Source organism: Brachycentrus maculatus, unplaced genomic scaffold, assembly GCF_059751285.1.
Source record: "Brachycentrus maculatus isolate JH-2025_06_01 unplaced genomic scaffold, ASM5975128v1 h1tg000195l, whole genome shotgun sequence".
Classification (NCBI taxonomy): Eukaryota; Metazoa; Arthropoda; class Insecta; order Trichoptera; family Brachycentridae; genus Brachycentrus; species Brachycentrus maculatus.
Genome location: NW_028280946.1, coordinates 116,704 through 127,042, shown reverse-complemented (window position 1 = coordinate 127,042; position 10,339 = coordinate 116,704). Strand labels below are relative to the sequence as shown.

Genomic DNA, 10,339 nt, shown 5'->3' with positions numbered 1-10,339 from the left:
TGTACTATGCAAATTTAATATCCAACGTGTGCCACCGAAAAAGCCTCGGCGATCTACTGGTAGCTCACGAGTGTCGATCGTGTGGCGATCACTGCTCTATGTACTAAACACATAACGTTATTACATATCGCTCACTCCTTTCAAGAACGTCATAAATCAAAAATCGTCAATTTTCAGTTGTGCATGTTTTCGGAATGCCTAGAAAATGTACTATATCCCAGCAAAAGCGGCATATTTTTAGCTTAATATTTACCCGCTACAGGGCAGAAAGTGTTGTTTTTGCATTTTGAAGAAAAGGTATTGTTCAATTATTTTTTTAAATAAACTAAATATTTTACAAATGGAGAAAAAACCTTCAGGTTTTACCTAAAAAGATCTGTTGCACGGTAAAAAGTTCAGTAAGTGGCTCGATAAATATCGAGCCACTTACTGAACTTTTATATATATATATATATTTTTAATACATTGTATTATATTTTTAAACTTTAAAAACGTTCTCCTGGAAAATCAAGTTTTTTGATTTATGACGTTCTTGAAAGGAGTGAGCGATATGTACACATACATACCTATTTTTTAGTGAATCTCGTTCACTAACGCCGAGCTGTTTACTGGCTCATTGATTCACAGATTCATCAATTCACTGATTTTGGTCTAAAAGCAAGGAAAAGTAATGTTTCGACAAAGATTTTTGAGGACTTTCTTTTTGATGTTTTCGATAACCACCTTGTCGACGGCACAAATTTCTGATTGAAGGTCTAAAAAGGATATTTTTCCCTAAGCGGCGTTGCATAAGCGGTAGCTAGATTTCAGAGTCACTTGGATTCGGTGCGGGTGGTTTCCTAATGGGGCTAGGGTCCTCTAGTAGAGTTACTAACTTTCCTACTGTTGTCACCCTGGGTGACATGGTGGTGAATTGTACACACTAGTAAGTATTTATAAATTATTAACTTACATACCCGCTGATAGGGCTTTGAAAGTAAAATGAATTATTTTTATCTTTGATTTCGAAGAACTTTGCATGATTGATTGAATACCGATACAGTAGAATCTCGGTTATCCGATCTTCGGTTATCCGACCCTCCGAGTTATCCGACCTACCGGGGCAATGTCCCTTTTCTTTTCCCGACTGTTTCGTAGTTCACTGAATTGTATGTGAGTATGTACCTACTGTAAAACATGTTTTATTACATTGCCGTAAGTGCATTTTAATGTTTTAGTTCGTTACATTCAGTTATGTTACATGTACATATTTGAAAAATTTTCGATGTTCAAATGAAATTAACACATTTTTAATGTCGTTTTTATCATATTCCGTGTTGTTCGACTTTTTCACTTATCCGACCTTGCCGCGGCTGGCGTAGGTCGGATAAGTGAAAAAGTCGAAGTTTAAGATTTTGTTCATAAAAGTTTTGAATGCATGAGTCCTAATGGAAACCGAGAGTTTCTATATCGGACCTAGGGATGTGGTGGAAGCTTTCAGAACATAGTAGGGTTACGTTATTATTATGCGAAGGAAACAATATTTTTTAGTTATTAAAAAAATATATCAATTATGATGATATGGACTTTATTTATTTATTGTAGCACAAGTTTATCATTAACGTTTTTCAAGGCTAACACAAAGACATTGTTTGATATAAATTCACTCCCTAGCCAAAACTATGAAACGAAAAATTAATTTTCTGTCAAACAAAAAAGTTCATTGTGTTATTTTGAAAATTAACAATATCATCAAGTTTTGTTTACAATAAATATTATCACCAATCTTTGACTGTTCAATGTTTTGCAATCAACCTAGGCGTATGGAAATTCTTTTTTAGTTAAAAGTTAATGCTCTTGAAACGAAATATTCTTGTATACGTAGAGAGTAGTATTTTTTGGCCACTAGAAAACAAATGTGTACCATTAATTCATCCGTCACACTTTTTGATGTTCTACTCTGAAGTCAGCTGTAGTTGTACAATATCTATGTTTAAGTCGTAATGCAGTTATGGAACGCGCCCCGTTGTTCTGGATAGGTTAGGATAATTTTATAGTCTATGAATTAAAGAGCAATTCTTGACAAATAAAATACGACAGGATGCTTACTACTAGATTGTCAAAAATTACAGATGATAGGGCGGTCCATAATTCAGTTTTTAACCAATTCCGCAATTGACATTTTATTGTAATAAATTGTATTGAAATGATTTTATCCGAAGTTATTAATATAATTTTAATATCGCAATAACATTTTTTCCTCGGAGGAAGTGTGTCTGTTTTTTAATGCGTTAGTGAAGTGTGTATATTCCCATGAATTTCAACAGGAAAGCAATATTTCGTAAGAGAAAATGGCTGTGCAAGCAGATACGGGGGGGAAGGATGATTTAAAAACGCAATTTGTAACTCGGGAAGGGACGTACAGGCTAATGACGCTGTCGGAGTACTCGCGCCCCAACAGAGTGGGGTACACGAGCGCGCAGGGCTCCTCGCAAGTGCGCGTGTCGTTGGTCACCCTGCCGCCTAGCTCCCCCAGCGCCGACACCTCCGTCAGCGACGACAGGATCTGTTTTAACTACGGCAAAGAGCTATATGTTTATGTTTACAAAGGAGTGAAAAAGGTATGTGCTTCCTGTTTTTCGCTTACAACTCTTGTATTCTATTACATCTCTCGCCAGTTCATCTGTCACACATAGTAAACTTCCTGGAGTAGCGTGTGGTGACATTTTTTCCCTGATAACCAATACTTTTTGCAAAGATACAACACTCCCTAGCGTAAAAACTAGGATAGTTATATCAGTTTCCTGCTGGTAATGTATATTTTGAACGGGACTGATTATTACTGTCAGTTTATAGCCTAGGCAAATTACTTAGAGAAATCAGAAATTAGAAAATTATGCAAAGTATTTTATAATTAAAAAAAAATTGCAAATATATTACATGTAATGCTAACATTACAAAAAACTGTACTCTAATAAAATAAGCTTATCAACTTGTCCTGTTCACAATATATTCCCTTCGGTAACATGCTTGACTAACTCGAATGATGGGTTAGATTTAGATGGGGTGATCAATTATATTATTTTATACTGCAATTTGAAAAAAAATAAAGAAATATTTCTGTTTTTATTATTTACACAAATATTTCAATTTCATACTATTTCTGTGAGCCTAAGCGGCTCATAATTAGAAATAGGTATCTAATTGCGGCAGAGGGGTTCAAACCGAGAAACTCTGACTTCATAGTCGCGACACTAACCACGGGACCACAACCCGAATTTGATAAGCTACTATAAGACTTATCACCTTGCTTTTTTACAATATACAATGGGGTAATGCTCACTGCCTGATCTGATGATGTTCCATCATATGCATGCATCATATGTGTGAAAAATAGGCAAAAGAGAATACATGTAGTTTTTGTTGTAATTTGCTTGTGAATTGAATTCTGGTTTCTTTTGGATTTCAGATAACTGTAATTAAGTATGAATGAATAATATTTTAACCAGATATCTATTACATTTTAAGTGCAAAGTTGTTGAATAAAATTGACAATGTTTACATCAATGATGCGACCAATTAATTGTTTACATAGACAATTGATGCAATTGCCATTTACAATTTCTAACTGATGGCACTGACAAGAACTTTGAGTGGTCTAAATATGAACAATTTTACTAAATCTCCAAGGCACTTTAGAAAACACACTTATGGGATGTTCTCTTTCATGAACTGTTTTATTTTTTCAGGCTGCTGACTTAAAGAATCCGGTTGATAAAAAGATATATAAAGGCACTAACCCAACATGTCACGATTTTAACTCGGTGACACCGACACACGACAGTGTGTCTTTATTAATAGGATTTTCTACAGGACAGATACAAATATTAGATCCAATTAAGAAGGAGATTAGTAAACTGTACAACGAGGAAGTAAGTCATTCACTTAATTGCTTGTATTGAACCAGAGGTCATCTCCCCTAGTACTTTATGCTATCTACCCACATATATACATAACAGCAATCTCTCTATAGGTCCCTAGGTCACGGATGCTGACATAAAATTGTAGCAACAAGCTGGAATCATCCACACTTGCTAACATACTCATATTTGTATCTACATAAAAGCCAAAAATGCATATTACAAATTGTTTGGGATTTAAAAACAAAAATTCTATTAGTGGTTGGTACACAATCTGTGACATCTCCCGACAGTGCCAATTGCCTACTAGGCACACAGTTTGTGACAGCGCAGTGCTCAAATTTCCATATCATGAGATAAGCTGTACAAATTCTGAATTTTGTATAGCTTATGGGGGTTTGTGCACTACCCGGAATTTTACCGTCCGGCAGTCCGGTTTTTAAAAATAAAAGCGACTACGACAGTTTAGCGTGATCGAATTTATGCGCACCGTGATCACGCACCGATCCGAAGAAAGACGGCCAAAAGCACAAGCCAATCATCCGTTTATCATGCTAACTGAAGTGCTGGACGGTAAAATTCCGTGTGGTGCACAAACGCCCTATCTCATTATCTCAAAACTGAATTTTGCCTAAATTCTTCATACTACTGACATCTATGGAAATAATTATGAAGAAAAATATTTGAAAAAAAAAGATTATATGAGGCCAATTCGATATTAGTACTGTGATGTCTGTAGCAAGTCGACTAAATATATTTGCATCTTGCTCGCACTGCATATTGCAAAAGTAACTTAAGTGCTTGTGTTAGAAAGTGAGAACTCATTGTGTTCTTCATTAATCTTAACTTAGCTCAGTTCTTAGTTTCAGAGTAATTACTTTATCTTATTTAGTATGTTATCTTCAAAGGTTAAACGAATAATATATTATCTTAATGGTTTGTAACTTACTTGCATATCTGTAAATATGCAAGTAAGTTATAAAAAAATTATGGTTATCAGGAAAATACTTATTTTAAAAAAATAAACAGATTTTACAATTTAGCCACATGGTAGAAATGTCACAGCTGATTTGAAATGCAACAAATGGGTAAAACTATTCTATGCAACCTAAATAATGCCACAATCTGTAAGATGGCCAACGTTTCCATTAATGTTGCTCACTAAGGGCGTTTGTGCACTACACGGAATTTTACCGTCCGGCACTTCAGTTAGCGTGATAAAACGATGATTGGCTTGGATTGGCTTTTGTCCATCTCTCTTCGGATCGGTGCGTGAACACGTTATTCGATCACGCTTAACTGTCGTAGTCGCTTTTAATTTTCAAAACCGGACTGCCGGACGGTGAAATTCCGTGCAGCGCACGAGCGCTCTAAGTGTTCGTGGCATACTATTTAAATAGGCACAAATGAATAAATTTATATCGATATATATTCATGTAATTTATTTATAGATTTAAATGTTCCTCAAATAGTTTTCGAGAGATATTATTGTTTCACATGTCATATCGTACATTTGAATATGCTATAAACACATTAAACGCCATGGGGGGGCACCGGTGATCTCGCCTGTGTTGGACCGCAGCGCTATGGGGGGCACCAGTGACCTCAAATCAAGAGCTATATATTTAAAATTCTTTAACTATGGAACCCATCGTCAAATCAAAAAATGAAATAAACATTATATGATTAAAATAAGTAAATTACTGATAAGTGAATTTAAAAATTCACAAATTTTAATGTTGGGCGTTTAACGTGTTAAAATGCAAATATAATTTTTAAAGAGATTCTTAGTGTTAATGAAAAGAGATATCTTACTATCGAAAATTTCCTTTCAATCCAAAGAGTATAAACTTTGTTGAAAATATAAATAAAACAAAATTGTATTTATCCAAAAATTTATAGAAGCGCTTCATTTGCAAATTCTGTTTGACCTTGTAGGAAATGTTGATTTTTAACAACGAAATTCTTTCAAATGTATCCTCACTCTGTCATTGACAGTTACCTGATGCTAGCAGCTGTAAACTGTAATTTCCCATGTCTTGCCCGATGGTTGTAGCTGTAAACTGTAATTTCCATGTCTTGCCCAATATTCTATGTACTGGGAGAATAAAATGTTTTTTTTAAATTTTAATATTGGTCAGGAATCTAATCTAAAAAGGCAAATAAATAGGAGTAAATAAATGAAAATACTATTGTAAAAACAATAATTACGGTTAATTTATATCCGCCTCCGTAGTGTAATGGTCAGCACACTCGGCTATTGTACTGGAGGTCTCGGGTTCGATTCCCAGAGGGGTGTCAAATAAATACAAGTTTATTTATTTATTCATTCAATATTACCCTGGACTGGTACCTGAAGTGAAGGGCTGATCACCTTTCCTTCATGTATTGACGATCAAGATAACACTGCTTTTATATGATGCAGTGCCCTATGCACCATTGGGTGCGGATGAGGGTTTGGAAAAGAAGGAAATTATATAGAAAGTCAACCTTCCACTTTGATAGATAGCAAAACGTTTTGAATCAAACAGAAAAGAAGAATGGATATAAATTATCCATGAAGAATGGATATAAATTATCACTGAAAATCTTTTTGAATGGAACTAAGGTTACTGCATTCGCTATTTGATTTTTGGTACAGGAGTCTTGAGCCTGTAATGTATTAAAGAGATGGTTGGTGGTTTTGACTTTTTTTTTAGATGGGAGTTGCATTTATTATTTATCTTGCTTATTATGTACAAGGTTTATAGATTATTAATTGAATTTTTGTTTCCTGTTTGCTGGGGGGAACCACGTAAAACTCCTCAGGAGAAAGCCGGACTATTGACTGTCGTCAACAGACCTTCCATTCTACTAGACAAGGGTTTGGCATTTTGAGTCCAATGTGCGGTAGTTTTGACCGGATGAGGGTCAGGCTAATCTCATTTGTATGGATTTTTCGCAACGTTAAATTTTAACAGGATTTGTGAATGACCAATAGAGCTTAACCTCAAAAATGTTTCATTCTTGCCACAGGCCAGTGCTTTTGATTATTAAAAGTAGACAAATATATCCATATTCAGGGTGTTTCTCAAGATTATTCTCTTTATTTAAGGAAACAATTAACAAATGCGAATCTATTTTAGAGGCTGATTGACAAGACTAGAGTGACGTGTATCCGGTGGGTGCCGGGTTCGTGCAATCTGTTTGTAGCGGCGCACGCGTCCGGGCAGCTGTACGTGTACAACGAAGAGTTGGGGTGCGCGCCCGCCGCCCCGCACTACCAGCCCTTCAAGCAGGGAGAGGGCTACGCCATCCACACCTGCAAGACCAAGTCCACGCGCAACCCGCTCTACCGGTGGGTGGTCGGCTCCGACGGCTGCTGCATCAACGAGTTCGCCTTCTCCCCGTGCGGCGCGCACCTCGCCGTCGCCTCGCAGGACGGCTTCCTGCGAGTGTTCCACTACGACACTATGGAGCTCATCGGGCACGCCAGATCTTACTTCGGCGGTTTTTTATGCGTCTGCTGGTCCCCCGACGGGCGCTACGTGGTGGTCGGGGGCGAGGACGACCTGGTGACCATCTGGTCCTTCGGGGAGAGCCGCGTGGTGGCCCGTGGCCAGGGCCACCGCTCGTGGGTGTCCGTGGTGGCCTTCGACCCCTACACTTCCTGCATACTGGAGTCGGACGAGGCCGCCGGGTCCGACGAGGAGCTGCGGACGGGCAAGATCGACCGGCCGGGCATCTGCTACCGCCTCGGTAGCGTGTCGCAGGACACCCAGCTCTGTCTCTGGGACATCACGGAGGACATGCTGCGACCTCCCAAGAGCCGAGTGTCGGCGCACCTGACCTCCAACCCGCATCCCTCTTCTCCCAATGGCGCGCTCGGCAAACCTCCCATTAAGTGTTTAAAAAATAATAAAATAGGACTCAAACCCGGGGAAAGCGGAAACGAGAGTGCGGGAGCCAACGGGCACGAATCTAAGGTCACGGGCAAAGCGAACAAGACTAACAGTGTTACCGCAGTGAACATCTCGGTGGGGGGGCGGAGTCCTCCGGCCGGCGAGGCGGGCGCGGGCACCCTGAGTTCGGTGACGCAGCGCCTCGCCGGCTTCTCCTTCGGCGAACGCAAAGACAATTCTCACCGTCGTAATTTTAGTCTCACGTCTAAAAGTGGTAATTCCACCGCAGATAGCAAAAATAATTCCATATCAAATTCGGTGGGCATGCGGATGCGCAGTGCGGCGGCGTGCGCGGCGCGGGCCTCGTGCGACCCCATGCGCCTCATCGGCACGGCGGCGTGCCCGCGCCTCGAGGAGTGCCCGCTGCTGGAGCCGCTGCTGTGCAAGAAGGTGGCGCACGAGCGGCTCACGGCGCTGCTGTTCCGGCGCGACTGCCTGCTGACGGCGTGCCAGGACGGGGGCGTGTACACGTGGGCGCGCCCCGGCCTGCCGCCGCCGGACGCGCCTGACACGCAGCACCTCTTCGAGAGAGATAGACATTTCGAACGGATCGACCTAGTCGACTGACCCGACGTTCAAATCTAAATTATTGTTTCTGTTGAATACTTTTTGAGTTTAATTTGTTCTCTATGTAAAATATTTTACGAAAAGTCGGAGATAAATTTACGATAATAAATTGTTTATTAGATTAAAAAATTGTTTTTTCGTCGGTCAGACGACGGAACGGTGTATATTCCGCGCGATGACCGGACTGTTACTTCCCCGATGTTTTGGGATCTGTTTAATTAATATTTAATAACCGAGTCGGGGTTTCTGTTTACAGAATGCCGCGGCGACTCACCCAGTCCTACTGCTGTAAAAATGTACGAGATTTTATACTATGGTCCTAAAATAGTAATAAAAACTTGCTCATCAAATGATTTACCATTCTTTTTCCTTTCCAAATCAAACAAAGTATAGGTTTAATACATAAATTTATTTACAATTACCTGGTTACAATAACAGATAATTTTGAATAAAGTCCATAAACTTTTCGCACTCCCTCGGTTCGGGTACAAGCCGAGAGAGGCTCCGACCAATTCTTACAAAAAGGAGTGGCATCGACTTTATTCGCAGAGTAAATACAATTTGTTGTAAAACAACCGTAACAACATGATTGGTTAAATAGGTTTAGGGATGTTTGCGAAACAATCATTCCGATCAATTATAAAATTAAGATAATATGGCATTGCCATTTCATCCTAGACTCGCACGAGATGGCGCAACTTTCAAAGGAACATTATATTGAATATTGCGCTGTCCACTTTACTACATACTGCTCGATTCACCGTGCGGAGCCTGGTTACTTCTGTATACACCCTGTTCCATCTAAAAGTCAAAGAAAATATAAACAAGGCCTCACTACACAATGATGCATTGTCAGTTTAAAACTATCGCAAAATAGGCAAGCCAGATGGGCCGTTCTTTTTTCTACACATTGATAAAAGCGATATTTATTTATTTCTCGTTTATTGTTGCGTTGTTTCTTCTCTAGCTCCGGTTGATTATGACTGAGTTTCTCCGAAATTGTCGGGGCCGTGTGGGAAGGGGCGGAGAGCGATGTCTGTTTATATAATTTTTAGTTTTTGCATGGAACAGAGTGTAGGTACGTTATGTCGAATGTGATAAATAATTTGAAAGTACAAAAAAAGAACAGATTTACAAAATAACATACAATTATAAATAATTGGACAAAAATCAAGGGACAGATTCTCAAACAGTTGTTAAAATGCGCTGAGCGCGTATATTCATATATTTGTTAATAATTTAAGGGTAAGACGCTAAATAAATAGAGTAGAAAAGTAGGGGAACACAGAGTGGGAGGAGATCCTTCGGGAGGTCGTTCACTCGCAAACCCGCAACTAGAGGCGCGCTCACTCGCACACCTGCGACACCAGCTTCTCCATGTCCTGGTCCAGGTCGGCGGAGGCCGTGAAGGGCGTCTCCAGCTCCTCCAGGCCGGCCGGCACGGGCAGCTTGGCCAGCTCCTCGCGCAGATTGGTGTAGTGGCGCTGCGGACAACAAGCCCCGTTAGTACTCTAATTAGGTCGCACTTTGTAGCGGATTCCACGACACATTTCAATAATAACCCTTACCTTTAACGCTATGGCGTTCACACAGATACTTCTCTGCGTTCTTTTATCTCCCGATTGCATTTCCAGTTCTGCTAGCCATCCTTCAATTACTGAACATATTTCATCTCGTTTTAGCCAAAAGTGGGTTTGAATCACCTGCAAAAAACATTTATATTTCAAATCTGCAACACTCCATTATAAGCTATGTTCAATTACCCTTTTATAGCATTTTTTTAACAGTACATATTTTTGTTTGAATATTGTATCCCACCTGTAAACTTATAGAAAACCTTCACGGAAAAATTATCATATTTGAAGTTTGACAACATGAAAACTATGTATGTATTTAGTTCACAATTCACATAAAGAATTTGTGTAAAATATA

The 10,339-nt window shown here is 39.4% G+C and overlaps 2 protein-coding genes across 9 annotated transcripts in view; one reads left to right on the top strand and one right to left on the bottom strand.

The window, feature by feature from the left end:
• The first annotated feature begins 2,046 nt into the window (after positions 1 to 2,046).
• Positions 2,047 to 8,757, top strand: LOC148307659 (WD repeat-containing protein 20). Its single transcript, XM_088263022.1, has 3 exons — positions 2,047 to 2,600; positions 3,729 to 3,911; positions 7,025 to 8,757. Exons 1-3 carry the CDS (start codon positions 2,331 to 2,333, stop codon positions 8,405 to 8,407), a joined length of 1,836 nt encoding a protein of 611 aa, XP_088119148.1. The 5' UTR covers positions 2,047 to 2,330; the 3' UTR covers positions 8,408 to 8,757.
• A 40-nt stretch (positions 8,758 to 8,797) lies between these two features.
• The window catches only part of Bruce (BIR repeat containing ubiquitin-conjugating enzyme), a 77,575-nt gene continuing 76,033 nt past the window's right edge, over positions 8,798 to 10,339 (bottom strand). For all 8 annotated transcript variants that reach the window (XM_088263013.1, XM_088263014.1, XM_088263020.1 and 5 more), the window contains 2 exons: positions 9,976 to 10,110; positions 8,798 to 9,891 (listed from right to left, as the gene is read on the bottom strand). In XM_088263013.1, the coding sequence (XP_088119139.1) occupies positions 9,754 to 9,891; positions 9,976 to 10,110 (273 nt within the window). In that variant the 3' untranslated portion in view covers positions 8,798 to 9,753. The remainder of the gene's footprint in view (positions 9,892 to 9,975; positions 10,111 to 10,339) is intronic.

Bases quoted from the DNA above. Each gene is read 5' to 3' on its own strand.
- LOC148307659 (XM_088263022.1), top strand. From the start codon at position 2,331: ATGGCTGTGCAAGCAGATACGGGGGGGAAGGATGATTTAAAAACGCAA. The intron at 2,601-3,728 runs GTATGTGCTTCC...TTATTTTTTCAG, and splicing joins TTTACAAAGGAGTGAAAAAG to GCTGCTGACTTAAAGAATCC. The intron at 3,912-7,024 runs GTAAGTCATTCA...AATCTATTTTAG, and splicing joins GTAAACTGTACAACGAGGAA to AGGCTGATTGACAAGACTAG.